We start from the raw sequence: 27,835 nt of genomic DNA, 5'->3' as shown, positions 1-27,835 counted from the left end.
GTCAAAAGCCAAGGGTTTGGAAGGAGGTCACTCATGGCTCTGCCCAGGGGGTTATAGCTGAGATCTGCATGACTTTGGAGTGGGCAAGCCTCCAGGTTTAATTAAAGACTGTGAGTTTGTTTCTTAACATTGTCCTTTTCTCCCTATTTTTTCTCACAGAGAGAAGAAAGCTGAGCATTTAATGGCTATAAACTGGAGAGGGGCAGACTTAGGCTAGGTATAAGGAGGAATTTCTTCACAATGAGGGTGGTGAGGCCATGGCACAGGTTGCCCAGAGAAGCTGTGGCTGCCCCATCCCTGGAGGTGTTCAAGGCCATGTTGGATGGGGCTTTGAGCACCTTGATCCAGTGGAAGGTGTCCCTGCCCATGGCAGGGAGTTTGGAACTAGATGATCTTTAAGTCCCTTCCAACTCAAACCATTCTATGATTCTATGATTTTAAAATGATGCCAAAAGGTGCCTTTAGGGACAACCGCATGAGGGAACTTGTCACCTTCACCCCCAACACGTCTATCACCACATCAGTAGGAGCTATGAACAGCCAGGCTGGTGAAGAACCAGATATTTGGATGCCTAAGGGGCTGCCACAGGTTGACATGAATGACTGGGTGCTCAGTTCAACAATCACCGTTGTTCCCATGCTGGTTGTCCCACGGTGCGCCAGGACCCCATCAGGAACCAGGATCCCAAACTCCTGCACAGGCCTGCCCAATGTCCACCCAGATGGGCGTGCAACCACTTGGTTGGAGGGATCTTCCCAATAATTCCACATTATTTATCACGTTAATAATAGTAACAACAATGATTTGTTACTTACTTATAGCTGAAATGGTCTATTTTATTGGCGTTTTCTTGCATCCTGCAATCTCAGTGGGAGTGAGACGTGAGGATGGTGCACAGAGCAGGCGCCCGCCCGCTGGTGTCAGAGACTGCAAGTCCGTTGGTCTGCGTCATCCTTGGGTGTGTCACACCATCCTGCTTCCCCCCCACCACCACAAGGAGGGATGGAGGCATCCAGGTCAGCCCTTGCAATCAGGCGCTATGTCGAACATCGTGTCCTCAGGGTTGATGGGTTGACAGGGAGCTTGATGGTGGTTTCTATGTGACAGCAAAGAGCAGACGTTCATAAGATGGGAACCACTTGATGTCTCAGGGACGCTGCAGCTGGGTGCAGATGAGAAGAAGCGAATGAGAAGGAAGACAAGAATGTCACGCTCAACAGAACAGTTGAGAAGAGGAAGTGTTTGAGGCAACCAGCAGATTGGTCTGCAATGCCCGTCCTGTGAGGGTGACTCTTTGGCAACTTGCTTCCGCTGCTCTCAGAGGTGGTGACCAAGCCCTGGCACGTCTGCATGTCCACAGCTGCCCGTTGCTCAGCAGAACCACAGGACCGTGGTCTCAGAGCCCATTTGGCCTCAAGCTGAGGAAGAGACAGGGTACTGGAGCCTGCACGTGGACCATTGGAGGAACCTCATCATGGAGCTACCTAGTTCCTGCTGGTCAGATCTCATCTGGGAGAGTTTTGGTGTGGCAGCTTTGTAAAACCTGACAGAGAGGACTGGACTTTGCAGCTCTGGGATACCAAGGCTGTGCAAGGACTCTACCCTCACTGGACCCCCCTGTGCCTGGTGAGAGGGGTCTGGGACTCACCTCTGCTCCTGTCGCTGGGGCATGTGCTCTGTTCTTCCTTGGTCTTTCCATTCTTCCCAGTCACCTCCTCAGCCCTTTTCAGTCCTTAAAGGGCATATGATTGCATGCTTTTTTTTTTTCTCCTTCTACTCTTCTTTCAATTCTCTGCCTGTCTTCTGCCAACCTGGGCCCAAGCTTTACCTTCCCCTCCCCTTCCCTCTCCCTCACCCCTGGCTTTGCTTCCATTCTTCCGTGCTCAGTTCTTGTGTTGTCGGGGTTGCAGGTTTTGCAGCCCATGGAGGAGGTCTGAATGACCAGAGGACTTTCACAATACTGGACACATAATAGTCACCAATTTTACCTTCATCTCTTGCCTTTCTCCAGGGAAGCACAAGACAGAAAGAAGGAAGATGGACTGCCATCCCAACAACACGATCTGTGACTGGAGTACAGTGTCCCCAGCACCTATGGAGAACATGGTCTATGGGGATGGACACAATGGGACCAAATGCTTTGCAGAACACATCCCTGAGATCATCACCGGTAGCATCACGCTGCTCGTCTGCCTGTGTGGGCTGGTGGGAAACGGGGCCATCCTCTGGCTTCTCGGCTTCCGCATCCAGAGGAACCCCTTCACTGCTTATCTCCTGAACCTGGCCATTGCGGACACCTGCTTTCTCCTCTGCACATCAGCTTTCCTTGTGATATATCATATGCCGATGCTCAGCTGCTTTCAGCCAGAGGTTTTGCGGGCGCTGCCACTGTTTCACTCCATGGTTCTGCTCATGTATAGCACCAGCCTCTATCTCCTCACGGCCATCAGCGTTGAGAGGTGTGTGGGTGCCCTTTGGCCATTCTGGTGTCGATGCCACCGCCCGAAGTTCCTGTCAGCCATCATGTGCAGCCTGCTGTGGACCCTGGCCGGTGTGCTCGCCGGGCTGGTGTACTTTGTGTGTGACCTGAGTCACTCTAAACACTGCTGGACGGTTCTTGCAACCTTGTGCTTTCTCAATTTCTTCTTTTTCACTCCCTTTATGGTTCTTTCCAATGTGATCCTCTTCATCAAGCTTAGGCATAGGTCTTGGCAACACCACACAGCAAGGCTGTATGTTGTCATCTTCTTTGCTGTTTTCTTCTTTCTCCTCTTTGGTATCCCATTGAGTGTCCAGATCTTCCTCAACTTCTTTGTCTACATTAATTTTGTCTTTGAGATCTGCCTCTTACTGGCCGCTCTCAACAGCAGCATCAATCCCGTTATTTACGTCCTGGTTGGGAGCTGCGGAAAGTCCAGGTTCAGGGGATCCGTCAAAGTGGCTCTTCAGAGGGTCTTTGAAGATAGAGCAGATTTCCAGGAGATGGGGGAGACCCCTGTGATGGAAATTCCTGCCTAAACCCCTCTGGCTGCAGGTTGGCACCTGGAGAGGGGCAGCCCTGCCTCTGCTCACCGGGCCAGCACCCATGGGAGCAAAGCCCTTGCTTGGTTGGGTGAGCAGGACGGGTGGTGGATAGTCATGCATCCTCCAGGACACGTCACAGTGGAGATTTCCCAGGGCAGGGCTGGTTCCCACCTTGAACTTATTGTTAAGTTGTTGTAATAAAAATGCGTTTCATGTAACTTATTGGTGATGGCAGTTTCTTCCCATGCTGGCTCCATGGAGTGTCCTTGCTTGGTCCCAAAGTCACAGTTGTGACAGTCCCCTCACACTTCCTGCTAGTTTATAATGCTGAAATGTTGTGGTCCAGCAAGTCCTGCATCATTTTTTTTACAGGGTTAACAGAGCCGTACTCCTGTACCTTGTCTGCTTCCCAGCATGGAGATGTCCTCTGCCTCTGCCCTCTTCTGGGACCTTAGTGTCTGATACTAGAGCACCTATCACTTACTGCTTTGACCCTCAAAAGCCCCAAGACCTGAGGAGATGATTGAGGGACAGATATGACATTTTCAGCTCTCTCTGGCTTGATGTTCTCCTGTGCCACAGTTTGTCAGAAAACCCACCTCAGTATGGTTCATGGAGCTGGGAGCATCAGTCAGCAGCCAAACCTTCACCCTGAAAAGGATTCCATCCCTGCCCCATCCTCGGAGATGTTCAAGGCCAGTTTGGATGAGGCTTGGAACAACCTGATCCAGTGGAAGGTATCCCTGCCCAGGGCAGGGGGTTGAATGGGTTTTGAGGTCCCTTCCAACCCAACCCATTCCATGATTCTAAGATGGTGCCCGTGGAAGCAGAAGCTGAGAAATCCTGGGTATTTCTGCTCCTTTGCTGAGCACACAGATAGTTGGAGCAGTGAGAGTTGTGTCACACAACATCGTGCTGATGTACCTCTATGTTTTCCTTGTCATGACCTGTTCGCACTTGAGAGGGTTGGTTTGATGAGGGAACGTGAGATTCTGTAGTTGAGGACACAAACACAGCATCAGGGAGGAAGAAAGGATGCAGTTCTGGTCCTGGGGTCCCTTTCCGTGCCAGTTCCCAGCGGGAGCACTCCTTGCTCCCAGGTCCAACAGGAGCTGTTTTACATTTCACCACCACCACAGTCATTATGGGTAGGAATCATCTCACTTAGCTTCATCTCACCTAACTTCAGCCCTCTAGGAATTCTATGGATCTGAGAAAACCTTTGTAGGCTGCTGAGTGACCACAACTGGAGTGTGGGAGAAGTCTCAGATGGAACCCTTAACTTTAGATGGCTAAAGCCAAGTGGGCGGGATTAATTAATCTGATTTTCCTGAAATCTTGAGATCTGAAGTCACCTCTCCACCATCTGCATGTGCTCTGGTCCCTGCACAGATCTTATTATTCAGCTCCTTGATGCTCATTGTCGTGTGCTCTTGGAAACTGCATAGTTGAAGGTCAAACTTTGGTGTGAAATCATCACATATGAGTGGCAACCCCAGATCCGAATCAGAAACAGAAGGTTTGGAGCCACGCCAAGCTTGTAAGGCGGGGTCCTAAAGATGCACGGTTGGAATGAGAGGAGAAAAGTTCAGCCGGTTCAGCGAGATGAATGTTTTGGGATTGAGGTTGCTTTAAAATGAACTGAAAGAGGAACCAGACACGGAGACAATCTGCTTTTCCCATAGGTCTGGTTTCTGAGACTCCTTTTTGTTAGTCATTTCCTGTACAAAGCTAAGAGTAGATTTTAATCAGAATCCTGATAGTATCAAATGCAATGAAATCGTTCCTTGTTTGCAAGAACCCTCGAAAACACAACCTGCTTGGCGAACACTGAGAAGAGTGGTTTGTGAAAGGATCTGAAGAAGACCCCACGCTGGACACTTTGCAGGCTCACCAAGGCAGGCTTTGGTCCCGTTTCCCAAGTGATATTTCCAGGAAACCTCCTGAAGATCCAATCCCGGGGGTGGCAGCTGGCGAGTGCTCGGTGATGTGAGTCTGCAGCGAGTCTGCTCCAGTGAAGTTCTCCAGGCTGTGAGAGGAAAGAAGGTCAGACTTTTCTGGGTGGTTTTTTTTTTTTTTTTTTTTCAGCCTAATCACTGTCTCCCCTCATCAGTTTTGAACCTTTTGGTCAACGGGCACCAAATCTGATGGGGCTATAGTGGTCTCCCGGATAATATTGTGGAAAAGGGTGGTAGGGAAGTACTGAATCGAGTGTCCCACTGAAGGAATCCAGCTGCTAAGTAATGCTAACCATAATATTAGACACCTGAGAATCCCTATCACATCCAATCCTAAACCCACTTGCTCTTTGACATCTCCAATGACAGTTGTTTCATCTTATTATTTCCCCTCCTCCAGATCTGTTCTGTCCAAAACCAGGAAGGAGGTATCTCCCTAGCTTTTGTTCCACTTCTGTACACACTCTTGTATCAGGTGTTTCACACCCATTTCATAATCATAGAATAGTTTGGGTTGGAAGGGACCTCAAAGCCCATCTAGTCCCACCCCCTGCCATGCAGGGACAACTCCCACTGGATCAGGGGCTCCAAGCCCCATCCAACCTGGCCTTCAACACCTCCAGGGATGGGGCAGCCACCACTGCTCTGGGCAACCTGGGCCAGGGCCTCCCCACCCTCAAAGCAAAACATTTCTCCCTAACATCTCATCTCAGTCTCCCCTTTTTCAGCTCCAAACCATTCCCATCATCCCATCCCTGCCCTCCCTGATCAAGAGCCCCTCCCCAGCTTTCCTGGAGCCCCATGGAGCCCCACCTCCTCCCTCCCAGCTACTGGAAGGCTGCTATAAGTCGAAGCCTTCTCTTCTCCAGGCTGAACACCCCCAACTCTCTCAGCCTGGCCTCAGACAGGAGGTGCTCCAGACCTTGGATCATCTCCATGGCCTCCTCTGCACTCGCTCCAACAGCTCCATATCCTCCCTGTGCCGAGAACTCCAGAACTGAGTGCAGAACCACTTCCTGGCTTCCACCTCTCCTGTCCCTCGTTTCTTTCTGTTCTCCTCCACATGGCAGCTGGAGCATGGCCGCAAAGATCTGAAAAGCCTAGTGTGGGGAAGAGCAGAGTTGCTAACATGTCTCTGTTTCATCTTGCCCCTCCAGCTGTGTGAGTGGGAAGGAGAAGCAGCAGAGGTTTCGTAATAAGCACATTTTTCCCTGCCATGGAAAGAACTGATCCTGCTTGCTGGAACCAGCCTGGTGAGATGGAATATAACAGGACTTGGCGTCACAGGCTGCTGAGACATGAGGACGATGATTGCAACTGGACCGATTGTGAGGCTGGTCACTTGAGCAAAGTCCCCGTCACGCTGCTCATCTGCCTCTGTGGGCAGGTGGGGAACGGGGCCGTCCTCTGGTTCCTCGGCTCCTGTGTCTGCAAGAACCCCATCACCATCTGCGTCCTCAACCTGGCCATGGCCAACTTCACCTTCCTCCTCTCCATCACCATCGCCCTTGTGCTATTTTATGTCCCAGAGAGCCTTTGTGACAGGCTGGGCCCCCAGGGTGTGACAACTGGGTTGAACATCACCATCCTCTTCTCTTTCACCGCTGGCATCTACCTCCTGGCAGCATTCAGTGCCACGATGTCATTGCCTGTCCTCCCACAATCCTGCTGCCCATGCCACCGCTCCTGGCACTTCCTGGTGCTCGTGTGTGCCCTGCTCTGGGTCCTCGCCCTCCTGCTTGCCGTGACCCTCTATTTCTACCCAGCAATGCTCATTGTCTTCATCCTGAGCTACCTCTTATCAGTGCTTACCTTGATATTTTCGGCTCTAACCCTGCTTGCCAGGGTCTTGTGCTGTTCCTGGCCATACCCTCTAAGGAAGCTCTGTGTGGTGGTCCTGTTAGCTGTTGTCTTCCCCTTCCTCACTGCTGATTTTGGTTACTGGCTCTTGCTAAGGCTGTTTGATTTTTCTGTTTTTGTTTTCGATGCTTCTTTCCCTCTGGCCTGTGTGAACAGCAGCATCAACTCTCTTATTTACTTCTTGGCTGGGACCTGTGCAGAGAAGTTCACACTCCCTGCTAAAGCTGCTTTCCAGAGGGCTTTCAAAGGTGTAACAGAGCCCCAAAACACAGGAGAAACTCCCAGAGAGAACTCAGTGGAAATAGCTCTTTAAACCTCAGCAATAACCCTGTAAGAGAAGGTGCTGAGGCTGGAGGCATCCCATGAGTAAGGATGGGGTGAGGATGATGGTTTTGGTATGGGTCATGTTAGAATCATAGGATCATAGAATAGTTTGAATTGGAAGAGACCTTAAAGATCATCTGGTTCCAACTCCCCTGCCATGAGCAGGGACACCTCCCACTGGATCAGGCTGCCCAAGGCCCATCCAACCTGGCTGTGAACACCTCCAGGGATGGGGCAGCCACAACTTCTCTGGGCAACCTGTTCCAGTGCCTCACCACTCTTATCGTGAAGAAACTCCTCCTTATGTCTAGTCTAAATCTGCCCCTCTCCAGTTTATACCCATTGTCCCTCATTCTATCGCTACAAGCCTTTGTAAAAAGTCCCTCCCCAGCTTTCCTGTAGCCCCTTCAGGAAGGTTGGTCTAATGTCTCCTTGAAGCCTTCTCTTCTCCAGGCTGAACAACCCCTACTCTCTCAGCCTGTCTTTGTATGGGAGGTGCTCCAGCCCTTGGATAACCTTTGTAGCCTCCTCTGGACCCATTCCAACAGCTCCATCTCCTTATGTTGAGGATTCCAGAACTGGACACAGTACTCCAGATGAGGTCTCACAAGAGAGGAATAGAGGGGCAGAATCACCTCCCTCAACCTGCTGGCCATGCTTCTTTTGATGCAGCCCAGGACACGGTTGGCCTTCATGTTGCAGCTGAATGCCACAACTGGGTGGCACAGGAGCTCCTGCCTGGGATGGACGGTGGCATGAAATCCCCATCAAAATGTTTTGCTTTGCAAGCTTTGCTTTAAATCTGTCAAAATCCACCAGTGCTGAGCTCTCCCTGTCTCCAAAGTGACCTTGCTCTATGCTGCACCTTGCAATAATAAAACAGAGCTGCAGAGGCTCTCAGCTCCTGCCAGTGGGGAACTTTCTGGTGCCTCTGCTTAAGAGCAGAGTGCGGGTGGAGGAGAAAACTTGGCACAATTCCTGGGCAAACCCTTGCATGTGCATTTCCAGCACTGACACATGAGAAGAATATGTGGAGCCTTCCCATTCAACTTTGTTCCCAGGCAAATAGACATGTGTTTGGGATCGACCCTGGAAGGCTTTCCCCGAAATGCATCTGCTTCTCTGCAAACTGAGTTGCGTCTCCACATCACATGGGGTGCCTGCACACAAGGGTTATTGACTGGAACTGCCGCTCATGGTTCCTCCCCCTTTCCTCCGGGCTGGCTGGCTGAGTATGTTGAGCAAACGTTGTTGTGCAACCCTGACCTGAGGTCTGCATCCATTTCTGGTGCTTCTGTTCCTCATGTAGGACAACAAGAAGAGTAGAGTTAAACAACCCCCAAAGCCCAGCCCTGTCTGCAGACTCTGTCAAGGCTGGATTTTTCATGTGAAAAAGGATGAGGGAAAGGAAGAAGGAAGGAAAACTGTGGACTTCTGATGGAAAAGACCCTGTTGAGGCCATGAGGACTGATTCCCTGTAGCCTGGCTCAGGCATTTGCCGTGTAAAAGGTGTGCTGGCAGCGTTTTCTCAGCTCCTCTCTCCCCTCCGTGGCTGTCAGCCCTCACTGTCAAGGAGGTGGGAAGGGTACATCAGCTCTCATTTGTCTGTGAACAAAGCCACCAGCAAATTATTGCTCTTTGAGCTGATTTTGTTTCCTGGTGCAACTTCCCACCAGGCTGCATTAGTTTTAGTATGAACACAAGGGAAAGGTTGGGAAAATGCAGCTGGCAGGGAGGAGAGAAAAGGCATCAACAATGCAGACCCAGGAACTGCTGATGTCCGGGACCTAAGATGGTGACAGAATTTTCTCTGCCCTTTGGCTTGTCCCTCAGCCCAGAGCTACAGACTGGAACGAAAATCCATCACCTGGTGCAGCAGAAGTACAGAGTCATGGTAACTAAACTCAAAACTCTCTGATAAAACCAAGAAGTTCGGAGAGTTGGTGGCCTGGATGGCTCTGTAGGCAATGGAGACCCCAGGAAGGAGGAAAATCATGCGGGAGGATCATGGTCCTTCTGTACCTTCCTTGGGAGACACTCCCAGATGGTGGGAGCCCTTTCCTGGACAACAGATTGTAGCTCAGAAGGTTTTTACTTCCCAGAGGACAGGAAAGTGGGAGACAGGGAGGAAAAAACCCTTCTCAATCATGGAAAACTCCTGCCCTGTTCTGTAAAACAACTCTGATAATAAATGCTGCTTTGATGTCTAATCTCATCATGTGTTTTCAAAGCATGACTCACCACCATGGGTTATACTTGAGCTTCTCTTTCTAAAAGCAGTGGCATGTTAGTTACCTTCAGCTTTAAGGCAGCGGGAAAAGGATGGACAACTTCCCAGTGGGAAACGAGTGAGTGAAAATAGGAAACCCTGCCACCTGCAAAAACGATGATCTCCCCTGTTGTGTGTCTCTTCTCTATGTTTCCCAGAAGTCTCCCAGGGCTGAGACGCTGCAAGGTCCTTTCCTTCTGGTCTTCCTCTGCCCTTCCACCTCTGCCTGCCTCAGTTGGCCTCAACCCCTCACCCTACAAGGAGAATCTGTGCTGGTGGGCTCAGTCGTTCCTGAGGAAAGCTTTCAGAACGTGTGAGCAGCTCCACTGCTGTACTTCAGCTCATCTGGAGCTTCTTACGGTGAGATACACCTCTGCTAACTGCAAACAACTCAGAGAGATGTCACTTGTTGCCCAGGCCCCTTTCAGAATGAACGAGGACGTCTTGGTGCTGTCACCAGATGACTCATCCCAACTATTCCAGGCACCTACCTTAGGATGAGGTGCACCGTGTTCTAGAGGTACCTGTCCTCCTCGTAGACAAGAGGAGGAATGTGAAGAAATGAGCCATTTTCTGACAGAGTTGAGTCCATCTTCCTTTGTTCACTGGTGACAAGCTGTGCAGTGAAATCCAGCTGTTTATTCATCAAACTTTGGGGTCAGAGTTACCATGTTGGAAACAAAAAAAAAAGGAAATCCATATTTAATTTAGGGGTAGTAAAAAAGTGAGCACAATCGGGATTTTGGAATGCATGGTCAGTCACTGAAACAGCTGCTCAGCACCTCCTGAGGGTGACCAGGTTTAGAATGGAGGCAGTGAAGGGCTTCCTCTTGATGCTGAAGCTGGGGAACCAAAGGTTGGCCCCCTTCCTACCACTCCACACAGGGCAGTGCTCCTAGATTCTATAAAATCAAGTGGCCTGTACATCTAGTTCCACGATTTTCCGTATTTCAGGCTGTTTTGGGTGAACACAGAGGTGTGTTCAGTGGAGTTACTACAAAATCTTCGCTGCGAGCAATGAGAATACAGGAACTGGTGTTTCTGACTTGCCAAGACCAGCAGGTCTGGTAATTCCCTGCCTTGCTTCACAGCATGGCTTGGAGCCGTGTTTGGGGAGTGTTGTGTGAGCTGTGCCAGAACAGGTTCCCGTCTCAGCCTCTGCAGCTGATTTTCTCCTGCCATGCTTCTCTCTGCCATCACAGAGGTGATCTTTGGCATCAGACACCCTGAGTTGCACCATGTAATCTCACTCTTCACCTTCAAACAGTTCCTTTCCCAAATTGGTTCCTGTTCTGGAGACACAGCTGTCCCCATCTCCCCTCCCTGGTGTGGACAGGGCACCATAGTCTTGGCTGAAGTCAGGCAGAAGGGTTTGAAGCCTCCGCTAGGAAACTTTTATCCCTGAGGACAAAACTAGTTTTGAAAAGTGAAACATGTTTTAAAATCTTCTATTGTTTTCCTGTAGGGACTGATAGGAGCAGATTCTCTGCCTGCTTACTGTGGTGCCCAGTCCCTGATGACCCCAGCTGGGAGGTGACAGCCTCCACCGTGCAATGTCTTGTCATCTGTCTACAGTTTGTTGCAACCAGCTGTGTTCTGGACCACAGCCAGAAATCAGCACCTTGGGTGAACTTGGCATGAAAGCCAGCACCACTAACGCGCTGCTTCCCGTGGCTCTCTTGAACCCATACTTTTCTCAGAATGATTTAACCGTGGAATTAAACAGTGTGGAAAGCTCTCACTTCAAGAGAATGCTTCTCTGCAGCCCTACCTGACGTGGGTTTTCTCCTCTTCCCACCAGCTGGCAGTGCAGGGCTGGCTCTGCTGAGGGGCTCTAGGCAGAAAAGCAAGAATGCTTCGTCTCATCCAAACACCTCTCCTGCCATCTAGAGGCATCAGCCCAGCAGATGTTTGTGAAATCACATCTGGATGTGTCCCTGCAGCCCTCCAAGCCCGGAGTGTGGGACAGGGCTTGGGGCTCCTGCTCTGGGAGTCATAGAGTTGGATTAAGTTGGAAATTAAGGTTGGAAAAGATCTCTAAGATCATCTAGTCCAACCATCAGCCCACCACACCCGTGCCTACTAAATCCTGTTCTGAAGTGCCACGCATAGGCCTGGAGGATGCAAAGCGGTTCAGCTGGGTGGGGAAAGGGGTTTTGGTGGGTGGGAGATACTACCCAGCCTCTCTGCACAAGAGTATCCATATCAGCTTCCAGGAGCAAGCGGTTCTTCTGGGAACCTTCAGCCTCCATGTTGCATCAGGACAGCAGCAGATGTAGAGGCATGGCCAACTTTGCTGCCGTGATGTCTCCATGGACAGGAGGGTCTCTGGGGCTGGAGGAGGCCGCATTGCCCTGTGGATGAGCCTCACTGTTGCTTCCTATGACAGCAATCGCCTCTGCTCCTCACTCAGCCTTTCACTTCAGCGTGGGCGTGGTGGTGATGGTGGATGCCCACATGACCCCTTTGGCCTCCCATTTCCACAATCCTTTTTGCTCGGCCAGGAGAGATGGACAAAGATCCCCTAGGACTTAACATGTTGGATGTTCCCAAGGCAAGAGATTGTAGAATCATAGAACCATAGAATCATAGAATAGTTTGGGTTGGAAGGGAATTAAAGCCCATCCAGTTCCAACCCCCCTGCCATGGGCAGGGACACCTCCCACTGGATCAGGCTGCCCAAGGCCCATCCAATCTGGCCATGAACACCTCCAGGGATGGGGCAGCCACGACTTCCCTGGGCAACCTTTGCCAGGGCCTCACCACCCTCATTGTGAAGAAATTCCTCCTTATGTCTAGTCTAACTCTGCCCCTCTCCAGTTTATACCCATTGTACCCTGCTCTATCTCTCCATGTCTTTGCTAACAGTCCCTCCCCAACTCTCTTGTCACCCCTTCAGGTACTGGAAGGTCACTATAAGGTCTCCTCGGAGCCTTCTCTTCTCCAGGCTGAACAACCCCAATTCTCTCAGCCTGTCATCGTACGGGAGGTGCTCCCCCAAACACCACCAAACTCATTTGTTGAGGAAAAGGAACCATAGTTTATTTTCTGGGGCCAGAACAATGAGCGTTATTGCAAAGGGAACACGGTCCATGTGCTGGGACTAACCCCGGCGGTTCGGTGCCGTGCTGGGTCTGTGCCATGTGTCCCCAGGCTCCTCCACCCCCCAGGCTGCCTGTGAGGCTCCAGGTGTCCTCACCAGTAGGTTCTTATGGAGTAGTCTCCATCACAGTGTCCCCAGGCACATGGCTCCCCTCCTCGCTCGCTGCTTTCTCTTCAAACACTTGGCGGAAGGCGACCTTTGCAGAGCTGTGGAATCGTCGCTGCTGGCAGCTCCCCACCAGGAAATAAATGATGGGGTTGATGCTGCTGTTCATTGATGCCAGCAGGTAAGAAATGTGGAGGTAAAATAGGTTTAAATAAACAGGATCAAGGAAAACCACCACAGTGAGCGGAAAGCCAAAGATGAACAAGAAGATTACACTGAGAAGGACCACAACGTAGAGTTTCCCCAGGTGTCGTCTCTGGGAGCCACACTGGAGTTTGAGGTACAGGGAGATGTTGGAAACGAATGGGAATAAAGAGAAAATGAGAAAGTTGACAATGCTTATGCCTTGCAATAGGCGTTCACAGCTTATAGGCAAAGGGATATAACAGCCGATGAAAACCAAAGAAACAAAAAGTCCAGCGAGAGCCCAGAGAACCCCACACAGGATGCCTGACAAGCGCTTTGGGCGGTGACAGCGGTACCAGATTGGGAACAAAACGGACAGGCACCTCTCCATGCTCATTGCCGACAGGAGATACATGCTGGCAAAGTACCAAAAGAGAAAGAGATCCATCAGGATAAAATTGGTCAGGCGGTATTGGAAGGAGACAATGCAATAGACTGTTGAAATAATATGCAATATAAGCCTAACAAGAAGGAACAGGAGCAGAGAGAAGTCAGCGACGGCCAGATTCAGGACGTAGACGGTGAAGGGACTCTTCTTCAATTGGAAGCCCACGAACCACATGACCATCATGTTGCCCACAAGTCCACACAGGCAAATCCCAACACAGACACTTGAAGTTATTAACACCCTATTGTTTCCTGTCATGCACTGAGATCGATTAACTGCCTGTGAAGCTGCATATCCAGAAGTCATGTAGGTCAGAGAGAGGTTCGTTGTGTTGGTCTCCACCATAGCAAATGACCCTGCTCTGGGTGGCCACCTTCTCCTTCTCCCAACACCTCCTAGGAGAGATGAGGAAGGAGAAGGATGTGAAGTACAGCAGCATTCCCAGGACTCACTGTCTTTCCCCAAAGACCCATGCCAGCCTCAGGCTGCATCAGGAAGGTCCCATGCCCTGCTGTGCCCAGGACAGGCTCCCACCCCTCCAGCACATTCCATAGCCAGGAGGCATCTCCCACCTGCCCATCTCCAGCCTCCTACCTCCTGCTGTTCCTTGGGACAGTGCTGCTGCAGGAGCTCCAGCACACAGGGGCCCCAGACTTGCCAGGAGAAAGAGGGTGGTGGCTGCTGTGGCCACTTCAATCTGCTTTGGTCTCGTGCCTGAGGAGCAGATCTTTGGCTGGAGATCACGTCCCGTGGTCAAGAGGCTCCCCTCACCACCTCATCATATTGGTGACAGCTTCCTCTCACATGTCCTGTGGATGGTGATCTTGTCAGTAGGGAGTGGCCACATCACCCCCTTCCTTTCCTTCTACCGTCTTCATAGAATCATAGAATGGTTTGGGTTAGAAGGAACCTTGAAGATCATGCAGTTCCAACCCCTCCCACTGGATCAGGTTGCTCAAGGCCCCATCCAACCTGTCCTTGAACACTCTCAGGGAGGTGGCATCCCTAACTTCCCTGGGCAACCTGTGCCAGTGCCTCACCACCCTCCTTGTGAAGAATCATCTTCCAGCTTTGTCCTACCATGGGAGATGCTTCTGGCTTTTGCTATGTGTACCTGGTTGGCCAAGACATCCCCCAGATCTCCATGGGGACACTTTTCTCCCATACGGAGGCTTTTCCGTAATGCATGACAAAACCTAGAACGTACTGCAAGTAGCTTAGCTGTAGCCGCAAATCCATATGAGAACCCATCAAGGAGCCAAGGGCAGGAAATATCTACTGCTTGAAGGCAAAGGAAGAGAGAGGAGCACCATGCCATCACTGTGCATTCTCTGCTTGAAATCATCCTTGGAGGACATTAGTTCTGGGGACAAAGAGCATAGGCAATACCTCCCAAGAAAAGGTATTAAAAAAGTGGAAAACATGAAAAAGGGAGAGAAAAGAAGTAATGAAAACGTCAGTCTCTGTGATGCTAAAGGATGAGATTGTGCAACAGGAACCACCTACAGATAAGAGCCCATCTGCAGCACTATGTACACCACAAAACATAATCTCAGAGGAGACACATGCATGTTGGGGTTGTGATTAGAGGCAGTGGGCAAAGCCCTCGTGCTGTTCTCTATCTGAATATTGGTGATTTCTCACGGCAAGTTGAGACAAAGCCAATACCCTGCTTCAATGGTTGGTGTTGAGGGGTCTCTGTTGGCATCCCAGGTGTGGGGAGTGGGTGTTTAATGAGGCCTGGGAGGGCAGAGGAAGGACCAGGCATGACCCGAGGTGGTTCTTCACCTGAGGAATGATGGGAAGAAGGAGTGTGAGTGCCATGGGACTGTCAGGGACTTCCAAGAGGTTTCTTGCTGGTTCATTCCCATTGTTGATGGTTCCTGATGCATCTCACTCTCGAATCTTTCTGTGTTCCTCTTGCCCTGCCAAATCTTTTCCATACCATCTCCTTGGTGATAGAGGATAAGGATAGCAAATGAGGAGAAGAGAGTTAGAGGAAGTCTTCCATCACCAAATTTGAATAACAAAATCCAGGAGACCCCGGCATGGCAAGCCGAACTGGAAGGGACATAACACTATCTATGCAATCCTCCACTTCTTCACAGTTTTTGATCTAGTAAAAGGCATTTAAAATGATGTTTTACAGAGAATACTTTTCTTCATGGAATCACACCAGATCAGCATCTTCTGGTGAAGAACCAAGGAAGGGGGTGACGTGGCCAACTCCTGCTGACAAGATCACTGTCCATGTGACATGTGAAGGGAAGCAGTCATAGATGCGATGTGATTGTGATGGCCCTAATAGCCATCATCACCCTCTTTCTCCCAGCAAGTCTGGAGACCTCAAAGAAGTCTGGTGTGTGAAACTCCCGCAGCAGCACTGTTCCCAGGAGCACCAGGAGGTAGGAAGACAGGGACAGGACCCTGGGAGATGCCTCCTGGCTTTGCACAGGGCTGGAGGGGTGGGATCTTGTCCTGGGCATGGCAGAGGATAAGACCTTCCTGGTGCAGCTTGGGGCTGGTCTGGGTCTGTGGGGAAAGACAGTGAGTGCTGGGAAAGCCAAGGCCCCTTATTTCCTTCTCTTTCCTCTTCTTTCCCAGGAGGTGGTAGGAGGGAGAAGGTTGCCACCCAGAGCAGGGTCATTCGCCATGGAGGAGACAGTCACAACAGATCTTCCTTTGACCTACATGACTTCTGGATACGTGGACTACATGCAAATCATTGAAGATGAATGCCAAAAAGTACCTTATGGATTTATGGTGTTAGCAGTTGTCTGCATGGGAATTGCTCTCTGTGGAGTTGTGGGGAATGGGACAGTCTTGTGGTTCTTGTGCTTCCAAATGAAGCAGAACCCTTTCACAGTCTACGTCCTAAATCTGGCCATCGCTGACTGCTTTCTGCTGGTCTTGTTTTTTCTACTTCTATTGGCCCTATTCAGTTTAATATCCGTTTGCTCCTCCATGTACAAGTACCTCGCTTTGTACGAAGATTTTGTATACGTCGTTGAATTCCTGTGTCATTTCTTTGACCTCAGCAGCATGAGTCTCCTGGCAGCAATCAGCATGGAGCGCTGTATCTCTGTCCTCTTCCCCATCTGGTATCGCTGCCACCGCCCAAAGCGCTTATCAGGTGTTGTGAGCACAGTGCTCTGGGTTTTCGCTGGATTTTTTGTTTCCTCCATGTATCTTGGCTTGAAATTTGCTGAAAGCTATGAGACAGTAATTGCAGGGGGAGCCATTGCCATCTCCATCACTTTGTCATCAATCATGTTTATTTCCAACCTGACCCTGTTCCTCAAACTCCGATGTGGCTCACGTAGACGACACCCAGGGAGACTCTACATTGCTGTCCTTTTCAATGTGATCTTCTTCTTCACCCTTGGTATTCCTTTCAGCATAGAGGTTTTCCTCTACCTTCCAAGTTCACATGAATTGCTTCCTGAGACTACGTCTTTTGTGCTGGCGTTGCTGAACAGCACCATCAATCCAGTCGTTTACTTTCTGGTAGGGAGCTGCCGGCAGCGGCGGTTCCAAAGCTCCATGAAAGTTGCCTTCCGCAGAGTGTTTGAAGAGAAGCTGGTGAATGAGAACCATGTGCCTGGAGACATGGTGGTGGAGAATGCTCTATAAGAACCTGTTGGTGAGGAGCTTGGAGACATTGGGGTGTAGACCACTCTATAAGGACCTGTTGGTGAGGAGTCTTGGAATGCAGAGCCTCGCAGGCATCTGGAGGGTGGACATCCCCATGCACTCAGTGCCTGCCTGCTGCCAGGAAGGGAACAAGGCTGCATCTCATCATGAGGACATCTGGCCAGCATGGCACTGCCCAGCCAGTGTCGGTCCTGGACTGTATTTCTGTGGCAATGACCTTCATTGCTCCGGCCCCAGCCAATAAACTTTGGCTCCTTTTGCTCAGCAGATGAGTTTTGCCATGAGGGATCTCTTGCAGGGGGAAAATCCAATACATTAGGCCTTTGGGGACCTCTGGTCATCTCTGTCGTCCAAGCAAGGCAGGGCTGTGCAAAAAGGGTTGGAGAAATGGGAAGCCAAGGAGTCCTGGTGGCTGATGGGGGGATGAGTGGTGTGGAGAATAAGACACAGGTAAAGTTACAAGAAGGGAGAATGTTCTGATAAGAACATTCAAATTAAAAACAGGGGGTCAGATCTTTCACTGAAGCCATTTCACGTTCATTAACAAGGTTTGGAACTTCTGATGATTGATTATTGATTACAATATTGATTTAGCAGAGATTTCACCAGAAACCATGATGGCTCCCAACTGTCTTCTCCCATTTCCTGGTCACTCCATTGGAAATGGTCTCAGCTCCATTGATTGTGTTTATAGTGGGATCACCTGGCAGGAATCCCTCCCACCCAAGTACTTTCCATTTATTTTATTTCTAGCTGAAGTTTTCTTCAACAATAATAGAGAAAAGTAATTTACTATAACTATAGAATCATAGAAGCCCCATCCAACCTGGACTTCAACCCCTCCAGGGATGTGGCAGCCACCACTGCTCTGGGCAACCTGGGCCAGGGCCTCCTCACCCTCACAGCAAAACATTTCTCCCTAAGATCTCATCTCCATCTCCCCTCTTTCAGCTCAAACTCTTCCCCTCATCCTGTCCATGCACCCCCTGATCAAGAGCCTCTCCACAGCTTTCCTGGAGCCCCTTTCAGTCCTGGAAGCTGCTCTAAGGTCTTCCCACAGCCTACTCTTCTCCAGGCTCAGCAACCCCAACTCTTCGAGCCTGGCCTGGGACAGGAGGTGCTCCAGCCCTCGGATCATCTCTGTGGCCTTCTCTGTGCTTGCTCCAACAGCTCCATGTCCTCCCTGCGCTGAGAACTCCAGAACTGGACACAGGGCTCCAGGTGGGTCTCACAGAGCAGAGCAGAGGGGCAGAATCCCCTCCCTCCCTGCTGGTCCCACTGCTCTGGATGCAGCCCAGGACACGGGTGGTTTTTGGGCTGTGAGTGCATGTTGCTGGCTCCTGTTGAGCTTCTTCTCCTCCAGGGCCCCCAAATATTGTTGGTTTTATGATAGTCTTGGAGCATAACTGAGTGAGGATCTCTCCTGTCTGAGACTGTTTCAGTCTGCAGGTTCAATTTGTGTCTTCTGTGATGCCATGAGGCAGGTGCTGCCAGGATGGAGCATTTTCACTGGCAGAGGAGGAGGATGGAATGAAGTCAGCAGCAGAGGAGAATGGGTTTCTTTTATATTGTGAGGCAATTTCTTATTTCTGGTTCACTTTTCCCATTGCTTCTACAGTAGGTGGGGGGAAAATTACCCGTCAGGAATTCCATTGGTGGTGATGCTCTGGGAGATAGTTTGCATCTGTGAAAGGCTCTTTGTGCATTTGTACTGGGGCCAAATGCTGTTGTCTTTGGGATGGGTAGCAGAGATGGTGGGAAGGTCTCAGAGGGATGGCATTCCCTTTCATTTTGTCTTTCTTGGATATCAGGCTTGGTTTAGATTGGATAAGGCTAAGAGATGGTATTTGTTTCCCCAATGTTTCCTACAAAATTCACTTCCCATGCAAAGCCTTACCCCAAATCCTGCCAAGACCCCAAGAGGAGGAAACCTGATCCAGTGAGAGGTGTCCCTGAGCATGGAAGGGGGGTGGAACTGGGTGGGCTTTAAGGTCCCTTCCAACCCAAGCCATTCTGTGATTCCATGAGAAGAAAAATGGCTTGTCCAATGTTCCTGGAGGGAACAGATCAGACAATGAAGCCTTCATCTCCTGAGTGCTGGGTAATCCTTTCAAGATATGAACAGCCCTCACTTTCCACCTTGGAATGCTTCTGAGCCTTCCCTTCAAGGTATTTGTAAAAAGGTGCCTATTCCTGTCTCCTCCTGATGGGCGAAGCCTCTCCAAACTGCCCAGGGCTCTTGCAGCTCCTTGGTGCCTCATTGCTCACCTTTAGCCCTGGAGAAATAGATTGTTTTAAAAGTCTGAGCTGAAAGGGACTTTGGAATGAGAGGAAACAGAGCAATTTGGCAAGCTGAGAGAATTGGGGTTGCTCAGCCTGGAGAAGAGAAGGCTCCAAAGAGACATTGTAGTGACCTTCCAGTACCTGAAGAGGGTATAGCTAGGGAGGGACTGTCACAAAGGCTTGGAGTGATAGGACAAGGGGCAATGGGTATAAACTGGAAAGGAGCAGATTTAGGCTTGATATAAGGAAGAATTTCTTCACGATGAGGGTGGTGAGGCACTGGCACAGGTTGCCCAGAGAAGCTGTGACTGCCCCATCCCTGGAGGTGTTCAAGGCCAGGTTGGATGGGGCTTTGAGCAACTTGAGCCAGCGGGAGGTGTCTCTGCCCATGGCAGGGGCGTTGGAACTGGATGATCTTTAAGGTCCCTTTCAACCCAAACTATTCTATGATTCTATGATTCATTCATGGTAATTAACAGAAATACTGCTGACAGGAAACGATCTCACTGTGTGCCACTTACAAAGCAGACAGGAGGAAAGGAGTTTAACAATGTGGCTATGCATGTTTTGAAATGGTCAGGAGCTGGCTCCAGGGGGCAAATGTCCCTCAGTTTTCAGGTGTCACACTGTGAATAATCTTTTCTCACCTCTGTTGTCAGGAGTTCACGCAGTCACAGAATAGTTTGAGCTGGAAGGGACCTTATAGGTGTTAGTTCAGGGTGAAAAATCCTGCAAAGGGTCCCCATCTCCTTGCAGATTGCATCACTGACCACAGGACCACAGGAGATACGCTGCAAATATCTGGCAGATACCACTGCTGAGAACACCTGTCTTATCGTGATTGAGGTGGTTGCGGTGTCTGCAATGGTGGTTTATCTGAAGGCTGGAGAACAAGACTTATGAGGAGCAGCTGGAGGACTTGGGGTGGTTTAGCCTGAAGAAGAGGAGGCTGAGGAGAGACCTCATCACTGTCTAGAACTGCCTGAAAGGAGGTTGCAGAGAGGTGGGTGTTGGTGTCTTCACCCAAGTGTTAGGATGAGAGGGAATGGCCTCAAGCTGCTTCAGGGGAGGTTCATATTGTACATCAGGAAAAACTTCTTTACTGAAAGGTTTCTTGGGCAGTGGCAGAGGCTGCTCAGGGAGGTGATTAAGTCCCCATCCCTGGAGGTGTTTAAAAGACGGGGAGATGAAGTGCTTAGACATATAATTTAGTAGTGGACAGGAATGGTTGGATTTGATGATCTCAAAAATCTTTTCCAACCTAGGGATTCTATGAATCTAAATGTCCAAGGTTGGATGTGAAGTGTTTGTATTTATGTGAAGTGTAAAATTGTTCACAGTAAATGCTAGGTGTCTTCATGGTGGGGATATTTAAGGACAAACTAACACGATGGAAAGGTTTTATGGTTTATATTCTGTATGTTTTTATCATTGATAGCTTCTGCTGAGCACAGTGATGTTTTTAAATACAATTTATTTTCCTTCAAAAAAAAGACCCTTTGACATTTTTAATAATAACGGAAATGTTTTGGTTCTTCCAATGATAAAATCATTACAGATATTAAAAGAAAAACATTTTGAACATGTTTTCTCATAAATGGATGCTCTCTTCCCCTCAGCAGTAGAAGTTTGAAGAAAATAAACCTTACTAAATATGATTAATAGCATAGATGTAGTCTGAATCAGCTATATGTACATCGCAGAATAATAGCATTAACAATTAAAGAATAGGAGAAATGGAACTCAAATTTCAGCTTTCAGGAACTGCAAACAGAGCAAAAAGCAACTCCAAACATCAGGGCAAACCATTATTTTCTAAATGGTGCATTTAAAAATGAATAAAAAGATAAATGAACAGAAAAAACACAATCAAGAACAAAAGAAAGCAGCTTCCCTTCAGGAAAATATTTTCATGAAGAGGAAACTTGTGAGGTTCTTCAAAGAGCGTTACCTGCGTTGCCCTTTTGTTTCAATTTATGTTAAAAGAGCAAATGTTGTGCAGTCTGACAGTACAACACTTCAAATAATCCCATCTTCTCTCCTAATGGATTTGGTCTGGTGAATAATTTATTGCAAATCGTGTTATTTATTTACTCTTCTTCTCTTTCCTGGTTTTCCCTATCCTTGATTTTACATCTATTGGTAGAGATGTTCAAAGCCATAGGTTCTTATCATCTGTCCTTCTTAAAGGAAGAAATAATGACCCAATGCATGCTGTAGGTTGGTGCGGACACTCTGTCCTGGACTGGGGGAAGCTAAAATAATAGGCAACTCCAGCCCTATATTTCTCTGAAACACAAGAAAAGGGAACAGGTAACTCAATGCTTGAGGTTGTAAGGCAAGTTGGTAGGAGTTGGAACCCTTTTCTACTACATCACAACTCTGGTATGGAAACCACCCTGGTTGGTAGAAGAAAGGAACTTCTATAACAGGAACATTTTCACTACTTGAAATGCTCATATTAGGAAGCGAAGAATCGTGCACTCTGTGAGCCACAAACAGTTGCACGTGTTTCTGAGATACAAGTATTCACTTGTGAGACAGACAGACTCTCCTTCCAGGAATTTTGTGGTTGTCTTCAATGGGAGGAGGATTGTTTCCCACCAGAAATTCAGAGATTTGAATAAAAAGTGACAGACATGAATTTGATACCATTGAATGAATGATAACAATTTGATATCATTGTGCCCTGACAGACAGATCTATCAAATGAGCTGCAAACCCTGCGTGGGATTCCTTGGATGAAGTGCAGACATCAAGATATTTCACCTTATCAAATTGAAATCATTCAACGGCCACTGAAAAGAAACAGGCACTTTCAAAGTGGTCCTAATACAGGTCAGATAACTTCTGTCGTCCAGGTGTGTATGTGTTTTCACTGACCACAGATGGAGCTTAAAATAACCGGCTAAAGGGTAGAGGTCTACCCTGAAGACACTGAAGGTTAGATGAGAGAAACCTTCCCCGATAGCTCAGAGTTCTTCAATGCTGTAAACTATTGTCCTTCAGCTCCAGAGCAATGTTGCTGCATTTGGGACAGCAGGATATTAGGAGGACATAGTTACAGTTTCATGGGTTTCCCGTTCATCTTTGTCATCTGCCGAATCTTCAAAGGCCCTCTGGAATGCTAGCCTGAGAGTGAACTTGATCCTTCTATCCCTGTAGCTCCCCACAAGGAAGTAAATGACAGGGTTGAGGGTGCTGTTCACACAGGACAACACGAAGCCGATCTCTGGGGAGTAGAGAAATTTGTAGCCCAAGAAGTCAAAGAGGATCAGGATGCTCAGAGGCACAGCAAAAATGAGGAAGAAGAGGACGGTGAGCATGATGACGATGAAGAGTCTACCTGTTCGGAGCTTTTGGGAGCTGCACTTGACTCGAAGGAAGAGGGTCAGGCTGAAGAGCAGCATGAGGGGAGTGCAGAAGAGGAAGTCCAAGGCTCCGATGGTGATGAGCAAGAGATGGCAGCTCCTGGCAGAGGGCCGAACGGTACACAAAACATAGCCAAGCATGTTCAGCAGCAGGGAGAGACACCAGAGCAGGCCAGAGATGACAGCGGACAAGTGCTTTGGGCGGTGGCTTCGGCACCAGATTGGACAAAGGACAGACAGGCACCTCTCAATGCTGATGGTTGTCAGGAGATATAAGCCAGTCCCATACATGAAAAGATCCAGGAAAAGGAATAACCCAAACTGCACCCCAACGTTGAACTGCATCAGGTACTGAACTGTCTCAATGGCGATGCAGAGGAGGTACCCAAAGTCGGCAGCGGCCAGGTTCAGTATGTAGACGGTGAAGTGGTTTCTCCGGAGGCGAAAGCCAAGGTACCATATGACCATGCCATTTCCCACCATCCCACAGGCAGCACTAATGAGGCAGAAGCTCTCCATGAACTTCAGAACAGCATATGATGCCTCTGTCTTTCCCACAGTCTCACTCTGGTTAGTCCCAAGTGTCTGACTGGTTGCGGTTGGAAGGAAGACTGATATAGCTGAAGTATTCATCATGAGTGACCACAGACAGACCTGCAAGCAGAGAGGAGAAAGGTGGTAACTCCAGCATGACTTCCCATATGTCTCACCATCCTCCCTGTAAAGTATTTCTTCCTAATGTCTAATGTAAATCTCCCCCCTCTCCAATTTAAAAACATTCCCCTTTGTACTATCACTCCATGCTCTTGTAGAAAGTCCCTCCCCAGCTTTCCTGGAGCCCCTTTCAGTCTTGGAAGTTGCTCTAAGGTACCTCCACAGCCTTGTCTTCTCCAGGCTGAACAACCCCAACTCTCTCAGCTTGTCCTCACAGCAGAGATGCTTCAGCCCCTGGATCATCTCCATGGCCTCTTCTGGACCTGCTCCAACAGCTCCATCTTCTTCTTATGTTTGGGGTTCCAGAACTAGACACAGGCATCCAGGTGAGGTCTCATAAGAGTAAAATAGAGGGTCAGAATCGCCTCCCTTGACCTGCTGGCCACGCTTCTTCTGATGCAGCCTAGGATGTGGTTGGTGGCCTGAGCTGTGAGAGCACATTGCCAGCTCCTGTCCAACTTCTCATCCACCAGCAACCCAACTCCTCCTCCTGCTCAGCCCTTCTCAGGGTTGCTCTCAGTCAGGTCATAGAATAGTTTGAGTTGGAAGGGACCTTAAAGATCATCCAGTTCCAACCCCCCTGCTGTGGACAGGGACACCTCCCACTAGATCAGGCTGCCCATCCAACCTGGCCTTGAACAGCTCCAGGGATGGGGCAGCCGTGACTTCCCTGGGCAAATTGATCCAGTGCCTCACGGCTCTTGTGGTGAAGAAATTCTTCCTTATATTGTCTTCCATGATGAAGTCATCTTCCATCCTGTATTGAAACCATGGATTGCCCTGACTCAACATCGTGAAGGAGACTACGGAAGCCAAAAAAGCATCATCTCCTTCAGAACACCCTGTTCTCTCTTGTAGCCCAGTTTCACAACAGGAACATCACTGAGTTCAAAGTCACCTTCTCTTTCCTTATGTGGGGAGAGCAGCTGCCTGACCAATATCATTAGCAAGGCTGCCTCTTCCCTGAACATCTGTAGGGAGCAAATGGAAAAGGTACAGCCCTTGCTCACTTCTTCACCACCTACTTTCCTGTGGCAGCAAATTATCAGAACCTGACTCACAGTAGAAGGCAGATGAAGCAGCCTCTAATTCTGTGAACCAAGCCTGCTGTGAGGAGGAAGGAAGACTCAGTGGTTAAGTGGTTTCTTAGTCTTTAGAAGAACCAATGCAGCACTATCCTCTGCTACAAGCACTCCATCTACCATGAAGTAAATTTCTGATTGATTTGAAGAGGGCATGGACATATGAGTGCCACTCAAGCTCTAAGTCTGCTCCATCCTTCTGCTCATTCTACCTCTCTGCTGCAGTCATCTGCAAGAAAGCGATTGACCCCATCCTCCAGAAATAAGTCTCTCTCCAGGAATTCAGGGAATGGCAGGCAATTTGCTGCCTAATTTCAGCTTGTAAAGTATATTTCCTAAGGCTAAATTACATTGCCCTGTGTCATTGACGATGTCTACATGAAGACTGCAAGGTGCAGATACGCCTCTAATGAATAAATGACAAAACATCAACAATTTTGCCTTCCACTGTAATGAAAGTGAAGAAATCCTTCTCTGACCTTGGTAGACCATGGAAAAGAACACCAAAAAAGTCACTCACAAGTCCTGTATATTTATTGTATGATGTTGGAAACACTGATTTCTTATTGTTTCCAAGATACATCCAAGTCTAGTTCTTTAATGAAGCTAATTAATGAAAGTGTGCATCTAACAGCAGCAGGCTGAGTCTAGGTCATTTTCTTCTCTCTTGACATTAAATATCCTTCCTGTGGTTTGCCTGCTGAATACCTTGTAGATCTTGTGGCAGATGTCAGTCTGAACAACGTTGACACCACAAAGACATTTCAGACCAGGGTCAGAAATTACGCTGTTGTATTTTCTTGGCTAATCCTAAGTGATCATCTAAGACCAAAACTGGTAATTCTAGGTCTCTGAATAATGATGTAATTCCATAGTACCTCTTCATGGAAAAGTGTCCCCAGAAGGAAGATGTCAAGTGTCCTTATCTACCTACAGAAAACCTCAAACCAGCTGGAGAACAGAATGTTTGATCTCCCTTCCTCCATCCTTTCCTCCTCCCTTCCCCTCCCCATCTTTCCAAAACCACACAGAAAGCATTAGACAGAACACGATGGTAAAGACACCATCTAGGAATTTCTCACCTTTATGTGGGCTCCTTGGAATTTCAGTGACTGGTTTGCAGCAGCTGACTGGTATGGAGTTGCTGGGGAGACCTGTCACCTGAATCCTGTGACATACGGTCCAGATAAAATCCTTGTGTCGTGCCGTAGAGCTGGGCTCATTCGAGACTGTTTAAAAAGCCATGTTCCTTTCCATGTGACACCTGACAGCCAGCCAATCACTGTCTTGGGGAAATAGCTGCTTTCTTCTGTGTGGTCACTTAGTTTGAACCACTTCCCCCTCGTCCCTCTTTCTACAGAACCTGTCACTGTCACGGATCTTGAAATGCTTTTTCACCACTTCTCCCTTCTTTAGCCAGTCTCACAAATGAAATAAAGCAAGAACTGTAGTAAGTTGTACCTTACCTCTTGGATTGGTGCTTTGTTTCCTACTGGTGTCCCTGAGATGCTCCAGTTTCACAGTCCTTGAAGAGGATGCCTTACTGCTACGCAGGGTCACAAAGATTGAGAAACCGTCAGTCATCTTCCACCATGCCTGCTGGTGATTTCACAACCTCCCTCAGCAAAATTTCTCATTCCCTGAGCACCCGTTATCCCCACCAAATTGGCCTTAATGCACTCTTCACCACAGTGTCCCCTCTTCTGACCCACGGTCCACGTGTTACCACCGTACTTAGTTCCTACCATGTCACACAGCCTTTCCTGGAGGAGGGTCCACCCAAACTCCATAGCCCTACCACGCCTCAGCAATTACAATTGCACAACCTTGGCTTGTGAAGCCTTCCATATACAAAGCCCAGTTTCTCGTGTCATGAGCTCTTTCAATGCATCTTCACACCCCACAGTATTTCCTGGCACTTCACAGTCATTCAGCACAGACCTTCACCACACCTCAGGCACTTTTGATTTCACAGAATCCCTCAAGACAGCCTCCAGCCTCATACCTTCCATTTCCAGTTTCACAACTTCCCCCCAAGCAGTGCTTCAGCCCCATCCTGCCTGCCATCAAATTCTCTTCACCACCTCACGCCTCTATGCAGACTGCCCCTTGCCAGCATTCAGGCTGAGAGAGTTGGGGTGGTTCAGCCTGGAGAAGAGAAGGCTCTGGGGAGACCTTACAGCAGCTTCCAGCACAGAAAGGGCCTCCAGGAAAGCTGGGGAGGGATGTTTTCCAAGGACATGGAGTGATAGGATGAGGGGAAATATCTTTAAATTGGAAGGGGGGAGATTTAGATTTACATTAGGAAGAAATGTTTCAAGATAAAGGTGGGGAGGCCCTGGCTCAGGTTGCCCAGAGAAGTTGTGGCTGCCCCATCCCTAGAGGTGTTCAAGGGCAGGTTGGATGGGGCTTGGAGCCCCTGATCCAGTGGGAGGGGTCCCTGCCCATGGCAGGGGGGTTGGAACTGGATGGGCTTTAAGGTCCCTTCCATTCTATGACTCTGCGATTCCATTCTATGATTCTATGATTCGCTACCCATCCACAACACCTCACCCATTTCATCATGCACAGTCCTTCCAGGTGCATGAGCTACCACCACCATGTTGTCCAGAGCCACATGCCAAAGAAAGCAGAGAGAAAACAGAGGAAACACTTTTTCCTTTCCTGGTTGCAAGCACATCCTCATAGGGAACTGCTTTGCAACAGGAGATACCACCTACTCTCGATTTGGGCTTGTGCATTAAGTCACTTCTGCTAGTCTGTTTGGCTAGCGAAACAAAAGGAGAGGAACGTGACACTAGCCAGATTGTTGTCATGTGTGTCAGTGAGTACAGAAACAGGCAGATTTGGCCCAAATTTGCTTAGCAGGTCAGATACCCAATTGTTCGTCTGTAGCTTCTTCTGTCATTTCTTGTTCCTCTTCCTTTCCCGCAGATGGTCAGAGTGTTTTTACTTTCTTACCCAATACTCTGTTTCCTACAGTGACTACTGTTAACTCTTATCAACCTGGCTGGGACTCCAGGCTACAATGTAAGTTGATAATTAAGTTAGAGGACTGTTTTCACCCAGAGTGGTATTTAATTATGGAATCATAGCACGGTTTGAGTTGGAAGGGACCTTAAAGATCACCCAGTTGCACCCCCCCCCACCATGGGCAGGGACACCTCCCACTAGATCAGGCTGCCCAAGGCCCCATCCAACCTGGCCTTGAATACCTCCAGGGATGGCGCAGCCACAACTTCCCTGGGCAAAATAGGTTTTCTTAAACATTTAAATCAGCAGAGAATTAATTTCTCCTCCTTTGCCCCCCCTCCCTTTCAAGCCCTCCCTTCACTAAGCCTCCACACCTCCTTCCTCCGGCCCCAAGAGCCTTTCAGGTGGAAGATTTCCTTGGAGAGGGTTGAAGACTACTACTTAAACTGTGTTCTCCTCAGCCTACTTCCTGCTGCTGGG

The 27,835-nt window shown here is 49.0% G+C and overlaps 5 protein-coding genes across 7 annotated transcripts; 3 read left to right on the top strand and 2 right to left on the bottom strand.

Annotated features, from left to right (window-relative positions):
• The first annotated feature begins 354 nt into the window (after positions 1–354).
• LOC104063351 (proto-oncogene Mas) lies at positions 355–6,283 on the top strand. Its single transcript, XM_054068724.1, has 3 exons — positions 355–1,627; positions 2,013–5,071; positions 6,141–6,283. Exon 2 carries the CDS (start codon positions 2,039–2,041, stop codon positions 3,017–3,019), a length of 981 nt encoding a protein of 326 aa, XP_053924699.1. The 5' UTR covers positions 355–1,627; positions 2,013–2,038; the 3' UTR covers positions 3,020–5,071; positions 6,141–6,283.
• On the top strand, positions 6,242–7,156 carry LOC104063350 (mas-related G-protein coupled receptor member X1). Its single transcript, XM_009565515.2, has one exon. It carries the CDS (start codon positions 6,242–6,244, stop codon positions 7,154–7,156), a length of 915 nt encoding a protein of 304 aa, XP_009563810.2.
• A 5,335-nt stretch (positions 7,157–12,491) lies between these two features.
• On the bottom strand, positions 12,492–14,038 carry LOC104063349 (proto-oncogene Mas). Its single transcript, XM_009565514.2, has 2 exons — positions 13,873–14,038; positions 12,492–13,673 (listed from the first exon to the last, which is right to left on the bottom strand). The coding sequence occupies exon 2, from the start codon at positions 13,621–13,623 to the stop codon at positions 12,646–12,648; it is 978 nt and encodes a 325-aa protein (XP_009563809.2). The 5' UTR covers positions 13,624–13,673; positions 13,873–14,038; the 3' UTR covers positions 12,492–12,645.
• Positions 14,039–15,574: 1,536 nt separating this feature from the next.
• On the top strand, positions 15,575–19,482 carry LOC104063346 (mas-related G-protein coupled receptor member D). The gene is made up of 2 exons (XM_054068350.1): positions 15,575–15,683; positions 15,883–19,482. Exon 2 carries the CDS (start codon positions 15,931–15,933, stop codon positions 16,909–16,911), a length of 981 nt encoding a protein of 326 aa, XP_053924325.1. The 5' UTR covers positions 15,575–15,683; positions 15,883–15,930; the 3' UTR covers positions 16,912–19,482.
• A 163-nt stretch (positions 19,483–19,645) lies between these two features.
• LOC104063328 (proto-oncogene Mas) lies at positions 19,646–26,051 on the bottom strand. Of its 3 annotated transcripts, none has more exons than XM_054067959.1 (2): positions 25,849–26,051; positions 19,646–23,240 (listed from the first exon to the last, which is right to left on the bottom strand). In XM_054067959.1, the coding sequence occupies exon 2, from the start codon at positions 23,220–23,222 to the stop codon at positions 22,263–22,265; it is 960 nt and encodes a 319-aa protein (XP_053923934.1). In that variant the 5' UTR covers positions 23,223–23,240; positions 25,849–26,051; the 3' UTR covers positions 19,646–22,262. The 3 variants fall into 3 exon arrangements, with proteins under 3 accessions (XP_053923934.1, XP_053923932.1, XP_053923931.1); XM_054067957.1 differs by lacking the exon at positions 25,849–26,051 and adding an exon at positions 23,458–25,425; XM_054067956.1 differs by lacking the exon at positions 25,849–26,051 and adding an exon at positions 25,465–25,739 and having other exon boundaries at positions 19,647–23,240.
• Positions 26,052–27,835: the final 1,784 nt, after the last annotated feature.

This window comes from Cuculus canorus, chromosome 5, assembly GCF_017976375.1.
Source record: "Cuculus canorus isolate bCucCan1 chromosome 5, bCucCan1.pri, whole genome shotgun sequence".
NCBI lineage: Eukaryota > Metazoa > Chordata > Aves > Cuculiformes > Cuculidae > Cuculus > Cuculus canorus.
The sequence above is the reverse complement of the archived record's forward strand: the minus strand, read 5'-3'. Positions and strand labels throughout refer to the sequence as shown.

Bases quoted from the DNA above. Each gene is read 5' to 3' on its own strand.
- LOC104063351 (XM_054068724.1), top strand. From the start codon at position 2,039: ATGGACTGCCATCCCAACAACACGATCTGTGACTGGAGTACAGTGTCC.
- LOC104063350 (XM_009565515.2), top strand. From the start codon at position 6,242: ATGGAATATAACAGGACTTGGCGTCACAGGCTGCTGAGACATGAGGAC.
- LOC104063349 (XM_009565514.2), bottom strand. From the start codon at position 13,623: ATGGTGGAGACCAACACAACGAACCTCTCTCTGACCTACATGACTTCT.
- LOC104063346 (XM_054068350.1), top strand. From the start codon at position 15,931: ATGGAGGAGACAGTCACAACAGATCTTCCTTTGACCTACATGACTTCT.
- LOC104063328 (XM_054067959.1), bottom strand. From the start codon at position 23,222: ATGATGAATACTTCAGCTATATCAGTCTTCCTTCCAACCGCAACCAGT.